Source organism: Gadus chalcogrammus, chromosome 13 (assembly GCF_026213295.1).
Source record: "Gadus chalcogrammus isolate NIFS_2021 chromosome 13, NIFS_Gcha_1.0, whole genome shotgun sequence".
In the NCBI taxonomy this organism is placed as follows: Eukaryota; Metazoa; Chordata; class Actinopteri; order Gadiformes; family Gadidae; genus Gadus; species Gadus chalcogrammus.
In genome coordinates this window covers 710,280-732,452 of record NC_079424.1, presented here as the reverse complement: position 1 = coordinate 732,452, position 22,173 = coordinate 710,280, and the positions used below count along the sequence as shown (strand labels likewise).

Below are 22,173 nucleotides of genomic sequence, written 5' to 3'. Positions count from 1 at the left end.
GGGCGATCACAGCTGATCGAGCAGTCGGTAATGAGCCGCGCTTTGTCTGTCTCGGCACAATTAAAGAGAAGGCGTTGCCACGAAAGGCCAGGGGAGAGTTTGACATCGCCCACGCCTCAAAAACAGAGTGAGTAAGGTCAATAGTTGTTTAACAAGACCTTTATTGATGGCATTATTCCCGTACATGCAGCAGATGTTCTACCTCGTTCTGTGGGGGTTGATTGTTGACTAGACTTGACTTTACCACTCTTATCGCTTTCAGGCTGTGTACTGACCGGCACCCCAGAAAACCTGAAGCAAACCTATAATATTGAACTACGAACTTTTGTCTGGGCACACATTGGACATTATGATTATAGGGTTATCCTGGTCAGCCTTTTGACTATTTTATTGACTTGAATTGTGTTGTTGTGGCGCGTCCTGGAACTTTATGTACGCACTTATGTATGTTGTACATCCTTGCACTTAAAAATAGTATTAGCATCATGTAGCATCTTATCGTGGCTATCGCTGTTGTGTCCGGGGAATGGGTTAACCTAGTGATTGTTAGTGTCTGGGACATGGTTTACTGTACCGATATATATTGTTTCTCTTTCTTCTGACACATGTACTTATTGTGAGTTGTTAATATGTAACATGTTGTCTTCCTTCAGAGTGGCCTCTTAATTGCTCCTTGAGGAAAAGAGTTAACTTTGAAACAACACTAAAAGCTAAAAAAGTAGGCAAAAATAAACGACTAGCTCCTATAGAGCGATCTCCTTCCACCCCTGCACCCCTCAGAGCGAGGAAGAGGGTCCCCCCCCCCACCCGCCCAGACAGAGGCAGCCGATCCAAACCACCCATCACACAGTACAGCATCTGCTTTGCATTTCTATTAGCCGCTCAAACGCTTCCGATGCCGGGGGCCCCTCCAGGAGGCTGGAGGAAGCGGCTTCATAAAGCAGCGCGCCCTCCCCTGCCTCTCCAGTCGGGGCCCTCACAGACCTCTCAACTCAAGCCAGCGGCTCTTATCCTTCACCTGGACACGAGCGTGATGGTTAGGACGTCGGCTGGATCTGCCGAGCCCCATTACGTGTTGTTTTACGGCCCGCCCTGCGGACACAGAGCTCTGGATGGAGGCCAGCGCTGAGGAGTGGGGGAGGTGAACGGGCTTTGGAGACCTTCCAGGGGCCCTAAACAGGGGGCCTCTCAAGGAGAACGGGTGATAATTATCTTTTAGTATTTTAGGCCTTTAGCACCTTTACCTTAATGACTTGAGAGTGAGAACACGTCCTTAAGGAGCTGGTTGGGGGAAAGCAAGGATGCAACATGTACGGGCCTACAGGTAGTGTGCGGACATGTGGGTGTCAAACCCAATACAAACTGAATATGATGCATTTTATTTTTTGCTCTTTCTACCTGTCTACCTACCTACCTGACCATCCATCTACCTACCTGACCATCCATCTACCTACCTGTCTATCTATCTACCTACCCGTCTATCTATCTACCTGCGCTCCATTTGCCTAGTGTCCACGTCATTGCCCAGGACCACGAGGCCAGACAGACCCACTGCTGAAGCTAGCATGTGTCCAAAGCAGTGGCCTTAGAGGGAGGCCTGAAGAGGGCTGGGATGGTCACAGTTGGAAACGTTCAAATCCGAGCTTCCTCTGTCTGGTTTCTCCAAGCTGGCCGTAGCTTGAAGCACAGAACAGTTCGGCTCGGACGAGCGGAACAATAATGAAAGAGTCTGCTCCAATGTCAGAAAAGAAGCTGGCGCCTTATCACACACAGTATTACTGTTGGTAATGCCCATCTATTCAGCCCTTTTAGAGATTTGTTTTGGAGTACCTTGGCAAATGGGCCGGAAGAAAACTACCAGTCTCTCCAAGACTTAACATGTCAAGTAAAGAGTTTTCTGTCATCATGGTTGGCATTACAGTGGCTGCAAGGACGATTCTTAAACACTGGAAAACACCTACAACTCCAGGGTTTAAAAGAATGGGCCAACGCCATGATAAAAACAGCCTCATATGAACACATGCTTAATAAGCTGACTACTATAAACAAGGATAAGCATGGGATAGTTGCTGGACATATATCACACTGAAGGATAAACCTGTAACGTGAACAAGGCTGATGGAATGCACTGATGCTTGTGATTGTTGCATGGATAACCATCGTCACTAAGCCTAGTCACTCCAATTTGAACGGGCCCTAGAGCTGCTCTGGTTTTCTCTTGTTTTGTTTTTCATTATTATTAATTTTTATTTTTTTCCAGGCCTCTGGGTTACCACTGTCAGATGGGTGGAACCCCTCCCGCTGGACAGACCGACCCCCCCCCCTGACGAGTTGACAACAGACCCGTTCTCTTCTCCGTTCCACCCACCAACACCCCTATCACACACCCACCCGGTGCACTACAATCCACAATGCCTGCTCTGTGGCGGGAGAGCCGGAGAGCAAATCACAAAGGCATTGTTCCTGCCTCCGTCACAGCGAGGCTGGCTGGCCCGTAGCCCGTAGGCCCGTAGGCCAGCAGTCAGGAGGCACAGCCCAGTGGTGCCTCCCAGGAAGGCCGTCTGCATGGAGGAGGGCCTGCCTCGGGGCCGGCTCGGGGCCGGCTCGGGGCCGGCTTCGGGGCCGGCTCGGGGCCGGCTCGGGCAGCCAGCGGGCCGGGCATAATGGATTGTTATAAACCACGATAACTAATCTGGAAAAACGCTCAGCTCCTAGTGGACCAATCAGAGCCATCACTCAGTGAGCGGACCGAGGCCTCAGATCCTCCAAGAGACGGATGATGTCATATCGCCTACGGCCGAGCCAACGCCATCGGTCCTGGGAGGGAGGAGCCGAGCGAGTCACGTTGAGCAGGGAACTGGAGCTGAGAAGTTACTGTGTTCAGCCCATGACAGCCGTTCAGCAGAGTGTGTCTGTGGGTTTGTTCACGTCTGTGTCTGCGTGTGCGGGGGGTGTGTGCGTGTAGATACTCTTCAGTGTGATTGCGGTGTTTTACGTACGCGTGTGCGTGATTGTGTGCTTACATTCACACCAGTGTGATTGTAGTTAACTGAAACTGAACAGGACTTTGAAACTAAATAGAAATCCAAACAGTTTCAGTTTGCTTTCGTACATTTTAAAACAAGAAATCCTGAGCATTGGTGAAACAAATGCTCCTGTTGTGAATACAGCGGTCACCTGGACTCAGAGACAGGATGCACACCTTTCTCATATGTGCTTTAGACATTGGGATGTTTTCTCAGGACAAAGTCGCTCCTAACTCTGTTGGAAATGGTTGCAGCCTGTTAAAACCTGCCCAACGAAAGAGTCAGGGCTAACCCTAACCCTATTAAATGAAAAACGTATCTATGAGTATTTGGGTTCATGTCTTCTACACGATACAAGATAGGGCAGGATATGAATTCTATGCAGTAATTATTATTCCAAAAAGTGTTCATGATATAAGAATAAGGTTTTGTTATTATATTGGTATCTGAGTATAATGGTTCAATAGTTTGAATACGTTTGAATTACCGGTAGTAAATACATGAATGGAAACACCTACTAAAAAAGGCAAAATAAACAATAATATAATATATAACAAAGAAACCCTGAAGATGAAACTGAAATAAATCTGGGAATACAATAAACAATGAACCTGATTCAAAACACAACTGAAATAACACTGCTGTGTGTGTGTGTGTGTGTGCGTGCGTGCGAGTGTGTGTTTGCGTGCGTGTCCCCAACAACACCATTCTGCAGTACGCTTACAGCATCCAAAAAACATAACCAAACCCAGCTTGGCCCCCTGCACCCCTTTAGGAGGCAGTCTGCTGGGCTTTATGTAGGTCAGGGACAGGGCGTGGGGTTGGAAGATTTGGTTTCCTCCTCTATTCTTCACCCTATCCCCATTTTCCATTCAGAAAAAGGGCTACTCCAAATCGCCCTTGGGTCTTCTTTGTTTTCTATTTTACCGGTAGTTTGCTGTTTAATCTCCCCGCAAACACACAGAGACGGACAAAAAGATACCAGGACACATTCACACACACACACACACACACACACACACACACACACACACACAGGCTAAGTGACAGCGATGATGTCATCGTAGAACCAGTTCTGAGGCGTACACACTGACTCATTTCAACACAGCTCCCAGCCATCCCCAACTCACAGCTGTGCCGCTGCACTGATTCTTATTTGTGTGTCTGTGTGACATACCGACCTCCACAGTGTCCAGCATCGTACAGCTAGAGGAGGGAACGCAGAGTTAAACCAAGACGAAACGTCTTCCTCTCATATTCTGGAATCAACTGCTTCTCCTTGTATGGGCCTTTGGCATTGTTCCTTCATCGTCATTGGTTTTTTTAAATCACGCTCAATGACTCCCATTATATCTTTCGGCCTTCACTACAAGGTGCAGTGACACCAACTGTGCCGAGAGTGTAAATAAGAAACAGCTTCAGTTCAGATGAAAGCAGCTCTGGTGGAGCTGTCATCCTGGCAGCATCACAGCAGAACAGATTATAACCCTAACCCTAACGTTAAGGGCGTCGAGGGAGTCACCCGACTCACCCCCGAGGGGACCTCAACCGCAGACGGGAAGAGACTGAGTCGCACTGAGAGATGATTAAGACAAGAGTCAAGATGACTACATACCCCACAATGCAATGCAGTCACCCGTAAGCTTGGTACAGTGATTAATACCCATATATACCATTTAATAGTCAAGATCCAATACTTGTTACTTCAGAGTCCTGCTCTGTTCCAAACTCAGAATATATCTGTACTTGATCAAACCCCTGTCTACTGTTGGACGAGGACAAGCTGTTCATTGTAGAGAGGTGAGGTAACAACGGTGGATAACAGGCCATTTCTCTGTCAACAAAACATCCAACATGATGTGTCAACAAAGCAGAAACAGCCCATGTGTTTGCTGTAGCATTCAGTACAACAGATATCAATATGATTAAGGATACGCATCCTTTATAACGAAGGCTGGCTTGAAACACTAAACACTAGCTAATGAAAGTCTCAGTGACCGTAACATAAACAAAAGGATCCCACAGATCGAGTCACAGCAAACATCCAATGCTTCACATAGCGAGCAGAGTATACCCCGGAGTCTGCTGGATCCCAAGCCGATGTTCTGCCAGCTAATGATTTACAATGGCCTTCGTTTGTCCACAGGCTAACTTCACAGCCATAGGACGCTGGCATCAATAGACAATGGCAGGGCACAGCAGCTGGCCCTGACCGCAGTTCTCCCACCACGGTGATCTTTGATGGCATCCCAGCTCGAGGTCCCTCCCATAGCGGAAGGTGGCAACCAAACCCCCGCCGCTGTCCCAAGGAGCCGGTCGCTGCCGGCCACGGTAACAACCAGCCCGGTAGGTCCCAGGGGAAACTAGAGGTTCACACTTTTACCTTGGAGTTTTGTCGGTCGCACAGACAAATGCTTTTATCCAAAGCGACTTACAACCATTCCATCAAATCACACATTCACACACTGACGATGTAGTCAACAACGCAGGGCGACAGCCAGCTCGTCGGGACCAGTCAGGGTGAGTGACTGCTCAGGGACACCTCGACACTCAGCTAGGAGGAGCCGGGATCGAACCAGCAACCTTCAGGTTCCCAGCCGCAGACATGGCTCAGTGGAGTAGGAAAACGTTGAGTGGGAAATGACAACATAATAACCTTACCAAATATCTTAATAAACCTGTAATACCTTCAGCGTATGCTGGCTTGGTTGGCCGCTAACTGCGTATCACTAGCTACTACTTGTGCTGTAGTGTGCAGGCAACAATAAGGTTTAATCTAAAGTAATCTTGCAAAAGGGTGAGATTGTGATATCTCATTACTATGCAAACACACACACCCACCAAGGGGATAACTCAGTCGATATTTCAGCAATGAAAGGTCACGGTGCTCTCCCCTCCGTCCCCCGGTATCCCTCCACAGTCCCTCCACTACTCTGACACACGGGGGTGTGCGTTACTTCGGCCGGCGTCTGTCTGCCCTCGCTGTGCCCTCTGCACGGCCCGTCTGGTCGTTTGAGCATGCTCCAGGGCAGCAGTGACGCCTTGCTGCTGGGGACGTTGATGAAGATGTCCAGGCAGCGGTCGCATCTGTCCAGGTCAGGGCAGTGGCAGCAGGGCCACAGAACCCCCCCCCCGCCATCTGTGTTCACAGCAAGGCCAAGGTGACCACTGCCATCAGGGCCCGGGCGATACCACAGGGTACCGCGGCGGAGGGCCGAGCGGCAGGGTAGGGTACGCGCTGTCACGTAGAGGAAGCCCGTGCAAACAAATGCCTTCAAGTTTAAATTATCTTTCACAAAAATGTTAGGCACATATGTGCAATAGGAAAAAATATATATTTTCAATAGAGAAAGAAAACTCTACCAAGAAAACTTTTAGTTGAGTTTCCAGAAATAGAAACTGCATTTCCCATGACCCCCCTTGGACTCTTGTTGTCATGGGCGACGGAGTATCTCTGGGGATGGGTGGGTTTATTCTGACGAGAAAACGACAGTTACAGTAATTGCGGCTAGGTTGTGGGACTCCTCCGATCCGAGATATGGAATATGGCAGTGTTGTTTGATTCAACAGACAGATATAGTGAAAGCTTTGGGACTAGCTTCCAACTGTAACCCAGGGCGACAGACCATTTGGTCGTCCTGTCGGCTGTGTTTTACGGCGCTCTGTTCTGTATTTCTCCAATCACAGCCCTGTAACCTTTGCCATCACCTAGTCTTGCGCCTCAGATTCACAGGCCACTAACAACCTGCCTTCTGTACCCTCAGTGTCCCCTAGAGAGATCACTATCAGCCTGGGTATCGCCACCAAACGAGACAGCCTCAACCATTATGAACCTAGACATCTCAACAGGATGTTTGTCGTTCCTCACATGGGGAAATGGGCCTGTATTAAATATGATCAAACTTGGATAGTTTGGTAACAAGTCATTTTTAAAGCATAAAGATATTGTTAATATTTTACGTTACCCATTGAGACAGTAAACGTGCACTCTATGAACACCTTCTTTGAACACCAAATCAAAGTCATGCTGTATACACAACCAGGCCCCTGAGAGTCACAGCACAGACGCTTTCATTCGGGAGACAGATTCCACGAAGCACACAAGCAACTGTCAAGAGTACATTGACGACACACACACACACACACACACACACACACACACACACACACACACACACACACACACACACACACACACACACACACACACACACACACACACACACACACACACACCACACACACACACACACACACACACACACTAAACACACTAAACACACTAAACAAATCCTGATACATCAACTGAGGAACACACAACAGTATTGTCACCAGCCAGTATTCCCTCTGAACTCCACCCCAGCCAGTCGATTAACATTCCCCTCTGACTGCAGCATGTAGCTATGTGTAAGTACAGCTCCTCCGGGACCCAGCCGTGCTGGAGGTGGGACTCGTATATCATGACTCACTTTAAATTTGACCTAAAAAAGCCAAGCTGCTGTTACTGCTGCATGTTTGTGCATGTGCACCACTGCAGCAAAAAGAGCGTCTAAAGTCTAGATGCACACTGTAGACGTGTATTCACACACCACCCATTTTTGTCGACACACAAAAAGTTCGACTCGTACATCGAACTTCATGGGTGTCAAAATAAACGGGTGGTGGGTTGTTCCATTAATAGTGGGGTCTTTGTGAGCAGGGGCTGCACCGCTGTGAGCCACGGACATGCATGGGGTGTTAATGTCTATTGAACGCTCTGAACCGAGCCTCACAAAAGTAAAGAGGGAGAAAAAGAAATCGCCACACAATGCGTTCTACAGTTTCTTTCAAATTAAGCTCTGGGACATCCGGCGAGTATTGGGGAGGGGAGGGGAGGGGGGGGGGGGGGGGGGGAGTCCCCTGGGTAAATGTAAATAAGATGATCTGGGGTCCCCTGGCTCCCTCGCGGTTACCCCCTCCTCTCCGACTGATGCCCCCCCCCCCCCCCCCCTCCCCATGTCCATTCTCTCTGCTATAGGGATGAGACAGCATGAAATCCTACCCGGGAGAAGCTATTGTTACTCCAGGAAGGGACCGTCATGACTGAGCGGTGGCAGTGGACGGGGCCGTGTCTTCCCAGGGCGGAGTGTGTACAGTCGGTCATAAATATAGCCTGTCCCCGGTGCTCCTTCATCCTTCCTGCTGTCCGTCTCAGGAACCGCCGCTATCATAACAACGCCTCACGTCCAGGCCCCGGTTAAACCGTGCATCATGGTGTGACTGTGTATATGTGTGGGTGTGTGTGTTGAAGCGAGAGGCCACCCTGGCATCAGCTTCTCCCTCTCTCCCCCCTAGTTCTCCTCTCCCCATCCTCGCTCAGCCTTGGGAGGATGTCGCAATCAGATGGGACAGAGGGACGAATACGAAGCGGACTCACCCCCGGTAGTCCGGTTACCACTGGCCCGACGCGGCCGTCTTTAGCACGCTAGCCCCGCTGGACATGCAGAGGAGGAGAGAGCGCGAGAGGAGGGGGAGACAGAACAGAGAGAGGAGGGGGGTACCGGAAGAGGGGAAAGTCCTATGGGCGATAAAACAATACGCGCCTCTCACCTCCTTGTGCTTTGCGGGTAATTCCTTCAGGTTCGGCCAATATTCCTGTTCGCGGGTCTCCGTATCCCGGCGCGTTCACCATATAAACCTCCCGGTTTGAGTCACGCGGCCGTGTCTCTCGGACCCATCCCTGGTCTCTCTCTCTCTCTCCCGCGCGAGGGCAGCAAGTGGCACGAGCCCGAGTGGAATCCTCCTGCCTCGCGCACTATTTACTTTCCCACAACTTCTCCCTCGCGCCTCCGAGTGCACTTGCTGCCCTAGATGAGTTAACACCCCTTTGCATTGTCAGTCTCTCCCTCCCTCGCTCTCTCTCTCTCCCCCCCTCTGCCTTGTTCTCACCCCCTCCGTTTCTCTTTAGGTCGGTCCCCCCCCCCTCTCCCTTCGGTGTCTTTCTGTCTGTTCGTGGCCTCACGCCCTCTCCCCCTTTCTCAGACCCCTCGCGGCTCCCAGACAGCAGCAGCAGCGACACAAAGAGACGAAGGGTTCTCAGACACAGCCGGCCAATCACCGAGAGCCAGAGTACACCGGGTGGCCAATGGGAAGCGTTTGGCCGGTTTTTGCACCAATCACGACAGACTATTTAGACACATAGGCTGGACTAAAGGTATTAGGGAATAACTGATGCCCAGAGTGGGTCTAAAGAGGTTGAAGTTTACCGTTGGCGACCGTTTTGGGGATTTAATTGTTTCTGCTGAAGTTTGAAAGAGCGTTTTTTTATTTGATTTATGGGCACACACACAAGCACACGACCCTTGGACGTTTCAATCGCTGGGATTGTAAATCTATCGTCATCTGATATCAAACAAAGAGCGCATGTTTGCCTCATTTACTTTTGACCCGAAGTAGGTCAATCTAATAGGTGTATATTCATTTATAGGGGTTAAATCTGGTTCCATGAAGTGTGCGGTCCTCCTCGAAGCTATAGCCCGGGCTTATCTGGCCAGGTCAGACTGCGCGCATTAAATCCAAAGTCAACTAATTAGATTAATTAACACGCTGTTCGTGTTCAAATGTGTGTCACAACAGCAAGAGCCTTCCCGCCATGACTTGCACTGCCGTCTTCGATTACGTCACACCAATGTTTCTGTTGTCAAGAAGATTTATTAAAACACATTAAACAAATACACAGAATACAAATTAAAAGATGACAACTCCACTTGTTCATTCAATTTGCTATACAGCACAAATACCAGTAAACAGCACCGTGTGACACTGCTTTAGAGTCGGTCGTCTGTAAATTGCAACCACAAAGTGGGACCACCTGCTCTGCCAAAGTGAACCATTTTATACAAGCGCGTCACATGCTGCGCGATTGGCTGCACCGAAGGGCCCGCACGCCGCACCAGGCTCGTCTTCTCTCGACGCCTTGTTTATAAGCATGTACATAACTCATTAACATATTTATAGTAGTATTAAACCGAAGCCATCTTTATTTTCCTAAGAGACGGTACATTCATACTGACTTCAGTTTGATTGCATTTGACTCGAGCGCGGTTCGCGTGTGTGCGTGTGTGTGTGTTTGATTGAGTGTGTGTGTGTGTGTGTTTTTGTGTTTCAGTTTTTCCACGTAAGCACAAGGTCATCTTCTGAGGGGCAACGGACAAGGATCTGATTGATGGGCACGTTTCCATGGCAACACGACCCCTGCAAACACCCAGCGGGCTGAGCTCGCCTGATTCGCTGAGGTGAGATGATGACGTTGCAGAAAAAATCTCTGAAATATTTACATGTCTCTTGCTGTCAATCGATTCTGTGAGGGCTAAGTTTACGAAACTATGGGTAAAACATCATTAGCTGACTTTAACAACGAATAGCTCTGAAAGGTGGTGTTTAGTAAAAGCTTCGTACATTTTTGGGAAATAAAGACTGAAATCTCAGACTTAATGTTGCTTCAGAAACGCTAGGCAAAGAAACAGAAGCATATAAGGCAAATATTACAGAAAACGGAATCGACAGACATCTCAGAATAGTTACTTAAATTAGAGTAGAGCAACATAGGTATTCCCTTCACAAGATCATTTTTGTACAATCCAATCACAACCAAGCCGTTTCAGAACAATCAAATAATTGCTGTAGCAATAATAACAATCATAATAATCAATAATAATGATCTTTGGGGAAAATATTACAAGCTGCACAATCCAGATTGTTTCACACAGACTCCAGAACATTAAAAAACATAAGAATACATTTAGAAAAGTAAATACATAGGCAGAATTGTATAGAAGGCCATTTCACTTAAAGGGCAGCTACAGCAGCACATCAAATTAACCAGAATGTAAGTTAGCTTCCACCTGCTGTCCAATCAGCGCTGCAATGGATTCTGGGAGACTTGAGTGTTTTAACACACAGCACGAGTCACAAAGCTGGTTATCGGCCCTCCTTCCAAACAGTTGTGTGATAACAACCAGGGTGACACCTGTTTGTATCGCCTCAAACGCCAATATGGCTTAACAGAAAGGAAATAGTTTAGAGATTCAACAGTAACAAATCATATGAACATATCACAACCTGTTGCTTCTCCAACTGCTTTAGAATGTCTGTGGATCAATAAATACACTGGAGAGCTGTTCCAATAGCTTCAGGGTTTACCTTTTAAATAGAGATAAGCAAACTGCTCAAATCAGGACGCACACAAGCAGTAAGGTGACATAGTGTCAAAAAGAGCTAATTCTCTCAGTCAGTTTCCCGTCATTAAACGGTGCTCTGAAAAAATTAAAACCTTTGCATATAACCTCTCCACCCAACACTTCCACTGCAGGAGATGACATTGGAATCTCTTCCCGTCTCCTGCTCGTGAATGTTGAAATAAAAACACTAACATCATTGTTCCATACACAGAAATACTAAGTCCCTTTGTATGTGTTTCTTTATGTATTAAAAATCATTAAACATCCCCTCTATATTCCTCTGCATATTCCCTCCACCTAAACACCTTACCCTGCCATTTTGATTTCACCTTAGCATGTACGGTATACTTATTTTCACTATAGATACACCTGTGTGAGGTAAAATAAAGAGCAGTCTCTTTGACTATGTACAGTACCAGGCGGGGGGGGGGGGGGGGGTGCTGCAGTCCTTTTCTCTGCAGTCCTGATAAAGAGTGCAGCGCACCACGTCACCAACAGGGGGCAGTCTGTACTGAGGCAGAGTAGGTACAGCTTACTTCTTCACAATAACACAAGTCGTTTTAATACTGTCAAAGCAAACACTTCGCTAACTGGCCACGACATGAACCACAAAACAGGCTTTCTTTTCTTTTTTTAAATTCCCACCAATGATTCACCGTTTAAAAAAAGAAAGAAAAAAAAAGACAATCTTTCCTTTTTTCCAGTGTTTGACCTGTGGTTGATAAGCCTTCAGTCTGAGGCCCCTCCCGTTCTCCCATGAGTCCACTAGCAGCGCACAGTGTTCAGTGAGGAAAGCAGATGGACGCACACAGAGAGGACGGTCAGGGGGCGGGGGAGCGGAACACACTCGGTTAGAGGACCGCCCAGTGTCAACAGTCCCTCCGGTTCTGGTTCTGGGTCCGTCTCCGCTCGTTGATACGGCCTAGAAACCTCCCGCCATCGCCCTGGGCAGACGAGACGCCCCGCCATGTCACCCCCCCCCCCCCCCCCCCCCCTCCCACCCTTTAACCCACCGGCTCCAAGAGGAAAATATGGAGGAGGAGGAGGAAAATAAGTAAATTGAACCCTTTTTGAAGTACTTCTTCCAGAGCTTTGTTAAAAGATAAAGGTGCAATTGTTAATACATAGAGATCAATACATCTGCAACTTCTGTACAGTCGTCGAAAAGAGTCACCTTGTGGAGGTGGGGTTGAGAGAGAGAGAGAGGGGGGGGGGGGGGAGAGAGGGGGGGGGGGGGAGAGAGAGGGGGGGGGGAGAGGGAGAGAGAGGGGGAGAGAGAGAGCGGTAGAGAGCGGTAGAGAGAGAGAGAGAGAGAGAGAGAGAGAGAGGGGGGGGGGGAGGAGAGAGAGGAGGGGGGAGGAGAGAGAGGGGAGGGGGCTGATTGGACTTCTGTGACCCATCCAGACGTCAGGGTTCCAGGGAGGGTCTGGTCTGAGGTGGGGGACCGGGTAGGAGCAGGGGGGGGGGGCTGAGCTGGACTAGTCCTCGATGCAGATGACGTCGCTGGTCTTGGGCTGCTTGAGGTCGGGCGTGGCCGCGTCCCTCAGGGAGTCCAGGGTCTTCTTGTCCAGGTGGCCGGGGGGGGGGCGGGGGGCCGTTGGTGGACACTGCAGAGCGGGGGGGGGCAGAGGGGATATGTTCCATATATCAACCAATCACATCCTCGCCATGGCTGTAAGGGACACAGACTGTGAGGAGGCCCGGATCTATGGACCTCTGGACCTCTGGATCTATGGACCTCTGGACCTCTGGATCTATGGATCTATGGACCTATGGACCTCTGGACCTCTGGACCTATGGACCTCTGGACCTCTGGATCTATGGACCTCTGGACCTCTGGACCTATGGATCATGGACCTCTGGATCTATGGACCTCTGGACCTCTGGACCTCTGGATCTATGGACCTCTGGATCTATGGACCTCTGGACCTCTGGACCTCTGGATCTATGGACCTCTGGACCTCTGGACCTCTGGACCTATGGATCTATGGACCTCTGGACCTCTGGACCTCTGGACCTATGGACCTCTGGACCTCTGGATCTATGGACCTCTGGACCTCTGGACCTATGGACCTCTGGACCTATGGACCTCTGGACCTATGGATCTATGGACCTCTGGACCTATGGATCTATGGACCTATGGACCTATGGACCTCTGGACCTCTGGACCTATGGACCGCTGGACCTCTGGACCTCTGGATCTATGGACCTATGGACCTCTGGACCTCTGGATCTATGGACCTATGGACCTATTGACCTCTGGACCTATGGACCGCTGGACCTCTGGATCTATGGATCTATGGACCTATGGACCTCTGGACCTATGGATCTATGGACCTCTGGACCTCTGGACCTCTGGACCTCTGGACCCATGGATCTATGGATCTATGGACCTCTGGATCTATCGATCTATGGACCTATGGACCTATGGATCTATGGACCTCTGGATCTATGGACCTCTGGATCGATGGATCTATGGACCTATGGACCTATGGATCTCTGGATCTATGGACCTATGGACATATGGACCTCTGGACCTCTGGATCTATGGACCTATGGATATCTGGACCTATGGACCTCTGGACATCTGGATCTATGGACCTCTGGATCTATGGATCTATGGACCTCTGGATCTATGGATCATGGACCTATGGACCTCTGGACCTCTGGACCTATGGACTTCTGGACCTATGGACCTCTGGACCTCTGGACCTCTGGACCTCTGGACCTCTGGACCTCTGGACCTCTGGATCTATGGATCTATGGACCTATGGACCTCTGGACCTATGGACCTATGGATCTATGGACCTATGGACCTCTGGACCTCTGGACCTCTGGACCTCTGGACCTATGGACCTCTGGACCTGATCTCTTACCACTGACGTAGGGCCCGAGGGGCATCTGACTGTAGTTGACGATGGACTGGCCCCCCGGCCCCCTGAAGCCTCCGAAGCCACCGCCGTACATCTGGGAGCAGCCGAACGCGCCCTGAGCGAAGGCCTGTGTGTGGACACACCAGAAAACACATCAGGATATCCCCCTGGACACCACATCTGGAGGGCTCCATGGCAACGCAACAGCAGCAGCAGCAGGCCAGCGAGTAGTGACGCGCATCCTAACTGAGAAAGGGATCTTGTTTTTCTCTGCTTTGAATTATCCAAACTGTAATCAAAGCAGACCTCTTGTGTGGGTGCGCTGGCGGGTGATGTCACTTCACACTCCAGGCCGGTCTAGTGTTTCACTAAACAATGCTGCAATGGGTCATTCTATCACATAGTTCAGTGTTATTGTAGAAGTGAGGCCACGGCTCTGAACCGAGCCAAGGTCAACATGACTTCAGTTCAGGGGCAAAGTTGAAGAAACAATAAAATATAAGAGAAACATGAGAAAAGCAAAAGAGAATGTCGCAAGCTGCTTCTAACTAGCGGCTGCTAGCTCCTTTATTCCCAGCGAGCTTTGGCATAGCAACCAAGGGAGAGGGGTCAGAATGCGTGTTCAAATGGACTGCTGGACAAGGTTGGCATTTGACTGGATAACAGAAAGGAAACGAAGCGAGCAGGAGTAGGGGAGACGGAAACGGGAGCTGACTGAACCCTTTGAGATGGAAATGGAGGACTTTGTTCACTTAACAGTTCCTTCTACCAGCGTGTTGCCTAGTGTTTCTAGTTAGTTAAACTAATAGACAATCTGTAGTCCTGTAGTCCAGATTTACACAAGACGTTACTGTTTATCCCACAGTCTTGTAATCAGATTACTTTGGGCGGTGGGGGTGGGTGGACATTGGAAAGCCGGTTTCCAGACAACAACAGAGGAGTCTCAATGTCCTTTTCTAAGCAATATAAATCATATGGTTCTTCACAGCATAGACAAAAAGTGAGGTTCAAATAAAAAAGCAAGAACTTACTACTCAATGAGCTACAAACTGGGTCTAACCACCCCTTTGTATAATGATTGTTTTAATGGACAGATTCTTCATTATATTATATTGGATACTATCCAGTGACCGGGGTACCGGACAGTGTTGGCCCCGACCCAGTCAGCACCTGCACACCCTGCCATACCATAATGGGAGATCTGTTCCCTCTGGAGGGTCCTTCTCTAACCCAATGGGTCTTGGGGAATAATTTTTATATTTCTTTGGGTGAGGGTTATGGGTTGTCATTAGAATGGGACTGTATACTTTGAGACTGTAGCTATAAAAAACGATTATTAAGTCTTATTAAGTCCACTATTTAGTTATCGTGCTGACACTTTTATCCAAAGTGACCTGGAGTGATATTCAGAGTCATGCCGATCCCGAACAGGAAGGGGTTACCCCCGGGCAGGCACCCAGAGCCCTCCAGAATGAAGGTCCGACACACTAAGGACTACAGCCACCCAGAGCCCTCCTGAATGAAGGTCCGACACACTAAAGACTACAGCCACCCAGAGCCCTCCTGAATGAAGGTCCGACACACTAAAGACTACAGCCACCCAGAGCCCTCCTGAATGAAGGTCCGACACACTAAGGACTAAAGCCACCCAGAGCCCTCCTGAATGAAGGTCCGACACACTAAGGACTACAGCCACCCAGAGCCCTCCTGAATGAAGGTCCGACACACTAAGGACTACAGCCACCCAGAGCCCTCCTGAATGAAGGTCCGACACACAAAGGACTACAGCCACCCAGAGCCCTCCTGAATTAAGGTCTGACAGACCAAGGACTACAGCCACCCAGAGCCCTCCTGAATGAAGGTCCGACACACTAAGGACTACAGCCACCTAGAGCCCTCCTGAATGAAGGTCCGGCACACTGAGGACTACAGCCACCCAGAGCCCTCCTGAATGAAGGTCCGACACACTAAAGACTACAGCCACCCAGAGCCCTCCTGAATGAAGGTCCGACACACTAAGGACTACAGCCACCTAGAGCCCTCCTGAATGAAGGTCCAACACACTAAGGACTACAGCCACCCAGAGCCCTCCTGAATGAAGGTCCGACACACTAAGGACTACAGCCACCCAGAGCCCTCCTGAATGAAGGTCCGACACACTAAAGACTACAGCCACCCAGAGCCCTCCTGAATGAAGGTCCGACACACTAAGGACTACAGCGAGACTATCCTGCAGTACGTGGCTGCCCTGGACCTGCGGCGGGGGGGGGGGCGCCTCGCCGCCCCGGTTGGTGAGCCGGCTCAGGATGCTCCTCTCGGACATCTGCAGGCGGGCCGACACCGGGGGGATCCGGGACAGCATGTTGGGCAGCCGGGTCACGTCCGCCTTCATGTCACTCAGCAGCTCCTCCAGCTGGTTCAGCACTGGGGGGAGGGGGGAGCAACACGCAACGCACAACACACAACGCACAACACCCAACGCACAACACGCAACGCACACCACGCAACGCACACCACGCAACGCACAACACGCAACGCACAACACGCAACGCACAACACGCAACGCACAACACGCAACGCACACCACGCAACGCACACCATGCAACGCACACCACGCAACGCACAACACGCAACGCACAACACGCAACGCACAACACGCAACGCACAACACGCAACGCAACACAGACAGGGAACACACAGAGACAGACACGCAACACGGAACACACAAGGAGGAACACAGAACACACAACGGTGCCCATGGATACAAAGGACAAACACACAAGCACACAAACACAAGAGAGACACAGGGAGAGAATGAATCAAAGTCCTGCATTTTCTGTCAGTAATCCCCTTTCCCTCTCCCCTCAACCCTCACCCCTTCTTTCCCTTCTCTCTCACCCTAACTCACCTCTCCTCGTTTCACTTTTAATTTCTCTAATTGTCTTTTGAGTCCCTCTCTCCCCTTTTCGCTCCTGCTCCTACCCACCCCTCTCCTCCTCCCCCCTCCCCCCCTCAACCCTCCCCTCCTCACCCCTCTCCTCCTCCCCCCTCCCCTCCTCACCCCTCCCCTCCTCACCCCTCCCCCCTCCCCTCCTCACCCCTCCCCTCCTCAACCCTCTTCTCCTCCCCCCTCCTCTCCTCTCCTCTCCCCTCCTCCCCTCTCCTCTCCTCTCCTGCCCCCTCCCCTCCTCTCTCCTCCCCACTCCTCCCCCTACCTCTCCCATCCAAACCACTCCCTCCCCTGCTCTCCCCCTCCTCTCCCCTCCTCACCTCTTCTCTCCCCTCCTCCCCCCCTTCCCCTCCTCTCCTCTCCTCTCCTCCCGTCCTCACCCCTCCCCTCCTCCACCCTCCTGTACCCTCCCCTCTCCTCTCGTCTACTCCTCCCCTTCCCCTCCTCTCCTCCCCTCCCCTCCTCCCCTTCCCCTCCCCTCCCCTCCTCCTCTCCCCTACCCTCCCCTCTCCTCTCGTCTCCTCCCCCCCTTCCCCTCCTCTCCCCTCCCCTCCCCCTCTCCCCTCTCCTCTCCTCCCCTCCCCTCTCCTCCCCCCTTCCCTTCCTCTCCTCCCCCCCCTACCCCTCCTCCCCTCCCCTCCACTCCTCACCCCCCTTCCCCTCCCCTCCTCCTCTCCCCTCCCCTCCTCCTCTCCCCACTCCCCTCCCCTCCTCCCCCCTCCCCTCCCCTCCCCCCTCCCCCCCCCTACCTTTGTGCAGCACTGCGTTGGCGGGCTTGTTCCCGGCCAGCGACTCCTTGCTGAGGTGCTGGTGGGCCTCGGCCAGACACTCCACCTCGCTGAAGCGGGCGTTGAGCGCCACGGCCGGGTGGCCCGGGTCCTGGCTCATGTTGAGGTAGGCCGCCCGCCGCAGCTGCTCCTCGATCACCAGGGCCTGCTCCAGGAGCTGGGGGGGAGAGACCAGGGGGGACCAGGAGAGACCAGGGGGAGACAGGGGAGAGACCAGGAGAGACAGGGAGGACAGGAGAGACAGGGGGGACAGGGGAGACAGGGGGGACCAGGGGAGACAGGGGAGAGACCAGGGGAGACAGGGGAGACCAGGAGAGACAGGGGGGACAGGGGAGAGAGGGGGGACAAGGAAGACAGGGGGGACCAGGGGGGACATGGGGGACCAGGGGAGACCAGGGGAGACAGGGGAGAGACCAGGGGAGACAGGGAAGACCAGGAGAGACCAGGGGGAGACAGGGGAGACAGGGGGAGACAGGGAGAGACCAGGGGGGACCAGGAGAGACAGGGGGGACCAGGGGGGACACGGAGAGACCAGGGGGGACACGGAGAGACCAGGGGAGACCAGGGGGAGACAGGGAGAGACCAGGAGAGACCAGGGGGAGAGAGGGGGGACCAGGGGAGACCGGGAGAGGACAGGGGAGAGACCAGGAGAGACCAGAAGAGACAGGGGAGACAGGGAGAGACCAGGAGAGACAGGGGAGACAGGGAGGACAGGAGAGACAGGGGGAGGACAGGGGAGACAGGGAGGACAGGAGAGACAGGGAGAGACCAGGGGAGACAGGGAGGACAGGGAGGAAAGGGGGAGAACAGGAGAGACCAGGGGAGACAGAGGAGACAGGGGAGACCAGGGGAGACAGAGGAGACAGGGGGAGACAGGGGAGACAGGGAGCGACCAGGGAGACAGGGGGGACCAGGGGAGACCAGGGGAGAGACCAGGAGAGACCAGGGGAGACAGAGGAGACAGGGGAGACAGGGGAGACAGGGGAGACAGGGAGAGACCAGGGAGACAGGGGGGACCAGGGGAGAGACCAGGAGAGACCACGAGGAGGAGGGGTGAGATGATGAGGAGGAGGAGAGACAGAGGGGTGAAAGAGAGGAACGTAACGGGGGCCAGAGAGGAGAGGGATGGAGCGACGGAGAAGGAACAGGGGAGAGGAGAGGAAAGGGGGGAGAGAAGGAAGAGGGGAGAGGAGAGGAAAGGGGGGAGAGAAGGAAGAGGGGAGAGGAGAGGAAAGGGGGGAGAGAAGGAAGAGGGGAGAGGAGAGGAAAGGGGGGAGAGAAGGAACAGGGGAGAGGAGAGGAAAGGGGGGAGGGGAGAGTGAAGTAGGGGAAAAGGGGGAAGAAAGGACGGGGAAAAGACAATGAAAAGGAGTAAAGGATAGAAGAAGAGAGGAGAGGGTAAAACCGAAGAGGAGAGAGCAACAGAGAAGCAGAGGGTAAGCTGTGTTTCCATCTCACACTGTTAACATCATTCACTCACTTTAATTACAGTCATTACTTTATTATAACACTCAGGCCCCCCCCCCCACAGACCTTGAAGCGCCGGGCCAGGAACTTGTTCTTCATCTCCAGGTAGTTGCCCTTGTGCATCTCCGTCTTGAAGGGCTCGTTGAGGATGGCGTAGCGAGGGTCGTTCTGGATGTCCTGCCAGCGCGCGTAGCCGTGTCTGGTTCACAGCTCCCGTCAAGGACCACTAACACCAGGGCCGCCCAGGGGACCCACCACCCCCCCGGCCCCAGCTCTGGGGCTTCGGATATGGATCGGGAACCCAGCTCATGGGCTCTTACATCACGTACAACCGGCACGTGATCGGACCACTGGGGCCCTCGGATTACGTTGGCTCAAACAGCATGGCTGTAATGGCTGAACTACATCGCTAGTGCCTTTATAGATATAAAATAAGAGTGGCTTCAAAATAATAATAATGCTGCTAAGCTTTAGTTTTCACCTTCTCTACTCTTTATGTTTTCAACCTAGACTGCCTTTTCATTTCGGGATTGTCTTCATCTTATTATACCATTTCACCCACTGGTTCTACCCACTCATTAATGTCACCTGTTGCAGACACCAAACTGCGCCTCAACCACCAGACACCGACTACAGCCCACCCTGGACAGGAGACCCCTCTGGTGTCCAGAGCTGATGTCTCCCCCCCTGGGGGGGGTTACAGTGGGGGGGGGTCCCCTGAAGGCTCCTGAAGAGCCCTGAGAGCTTAATGGAGAGCAAAGGACCCCGGGAGTGAAGCCCCACTTGATTTAAGGGCAGAGGAGAACCGTCCGCTCCCTGGACCCTCCCTCGGGGTTCTTTTGTGTCGGGGGAAGGATACGTGACGATGCCAGCCAGCAGCCAGTAGTCATGGCGACGGTGCCAGATGTCGTAGATCTTTCCGGAGGACAGGGCGGCTCGCTCCTCGGTCTGCCACAGAGTGTGGAGTTCTGGGAAGCGGACCAGGTTTAAGTTATTCCCCTTTTATTCCTCCATGTTGGGGACGTTAAGTTATACTACAACAATAGTTGATGTAGTCGGTTGGAAATTAAGTTTGTGGCCAGGCAGAAGGGAGAGGAGAGCCCTGCGTCTTTAATTCTAACTATAAAACGTCAGACTGATTTATGCGTCACGTTGTTCAGCGTCTTGAACAACCGTCACTTATGTAGCGCTGTGTAAGCCTTTAAACCTCTTACTGCAGATTAATTGCCCACAATGCAATACTCAAGCGGCCGGAAAGCCACTGGAAAATGTAATACCTTCTTTGACAAAAAAAAAAGTATACTTTCAGGATTAATAATTCTTTTTTAGTTTGTCATCCTTCGAGGTTGTCCTCATTCGTTCATAGGGTCACCCACGATGTGTTTACCCACGCCCAGTGGCGTGGTTCTGTCCCCAGAGGACAGCGTGTAATGCGTGTTGGTGCTGCTGGGTTCACTCAGTGTTAGTAACGCTAACAGCTCCGTACCCGTGAAGCCTCCGTCGGCGATGTTGAACATGAATCTGGTCTTGAAGCCGTTCCTGTCCTCCTTCCTCTCCTCTGTCTCCTCGGGGGGGTCCTTCTCTCCGTTCAGCCGTCCCTCGGACACCACCTCCTCGCTCTTCACCTCGACCGCAGCGGCTGAAGACGAGGGAGAGACGGGCAGAGAGAGAGAGAGAATAAAAACAGGCCAGAGGTTGAGGTTTTAAAAATAATATTCATGTGGACCTTTAACCTCGGAGGCCCACTGACTGTAACTTCAAAATCACAAAATAAAACAAAGTATCAAGGCAGTGGCATTACTGTATTCATATTCTACTAGTCTCACAAAAATCAGCCTGGCCACTGTAAAATACACTCAGAAAGCCTGATCTCTGTACCAAGGCCCCACTGCCCCCTGCACTGGTCGGTGTCCGGTCCAGACCAGTAGGAATGCTGGATCAGAGATTAATATTTGAAATACTCTACACATTCTACATAGTTGACACACACCACATACGGTCATTTAGCTCCACACAGCCTGAGGGATCCATCTCAACATTAAGTTCCCAAACCAGCAGTGTGTAGACTAGTGTGTGGACAACAGAATGTCTTTGTTGGGTTCCCAGGGAGCCGTCCCATTCACAGTGTGGTTGGTATGACCTCCATGCTCCCTGTGTTGAGGCTACACAGAGCTGCTCCTCTCTGGGCAGCCTAGGGAACCACGCCATTCACATCGGATGACTTGGATAATGGTTTGCATATTATTTGTATATATTTGCATGTATTTGTGTGTGTTAAACTCAACATTTGCTTGACATTAAGGAGAGGAACGCTGCAGACGACCGGTCTGTTTACCTGGCTTGTGTTCCTTATCGTCGGTCTTGGATACGGGTTCACTCTCTCCCTTCTCTGAGGACTTCTCTGGCGTTTCCTGACAGGGGTCCACTGGGAAAGGGCAGCAGAAGGATTTCATTAAGATAAGAACTGATAGCATGAGACCTTATTACATCTCAGACAGAAGCTGTGTCTGCCACAGCTTGTGGCAGACAAACCTATAAATGTCCGTTCAAAAAAGAGATACAAATGTTGATAAATAGATTCACAAGTTAAAAAAGGAGATGCCGGTCAGACTAATAAACGTTTTCACAAGATTATAATTAACATAGAAAATTACAATCTAGTGAAATGTTAGTAACAATGAAAATAGCAGCAATATGATTGGTGTAAGACTCTCTAGCAGTGAGGTCACACCACAACCACCTTCAGCTGCGCTCTCATTGGAGGGCGGGTCTGAGGCCTTGGCCGTCGGCTCTTTTGATTGGCTGCTGGACGACTCTCCCTTGGTGGGGGCGGGCGACCCGGCCCTCCTC

At 51.4% G+C, this 22,173-nt stretch overlaps 1 protein-coding gene across 1 annotated transcript in view; it reads right to left on the bottom strand.

Moving 5' to 3' along the window:
* Window positions 1-12,723: 12,723 nt before the first annotated feature.
* The window catches only part of LOC130402236 (chromodomain-helicase-DNA-binding protein 5-like), an 11,398-nt gene continuing 1,948 nt past the window's right edge, over window positions 12,724-22,173 (bottom strand). The window contains exons 3-11 of the mRNA XM_056606378.1: window positions 22,064-22,167; window positions 21,659-21,748; window positions 20,810-20,962; window positions 20,183-20,291; window positions 19,390-19,522; window positions 17,818-18,013; window positions 16,373-16,542; window positions 14,129-14,245; window positions 12,724-12,852 (exon numbers count right to left, since the gene is read on the bottom strand). Coding sequence (XP_056462353.1) covers window positions 12,724-12,852; window positions 14,129-14,245; window positions 16,373-16,542; window positions 17,818-18,013; window positions 19,390-19,522; window positions 20,183-20,291; window positions 20,810-20,962; window positions 21,659-21,748; window positions 22,064-22,167 — 1,201 coding nt within the window. The remainder of the gene's footprint in view (window positions 12,853-14,128; window positions 14,246-16,372; window positions 16,543-17,817; window positions 18,014-19,389; window positions 19,523-20,182; window positions 20,292-20,809; window positions 20,963-21,658; window positions 21,749-22,063; window positions 22,168-22,173) is intronic.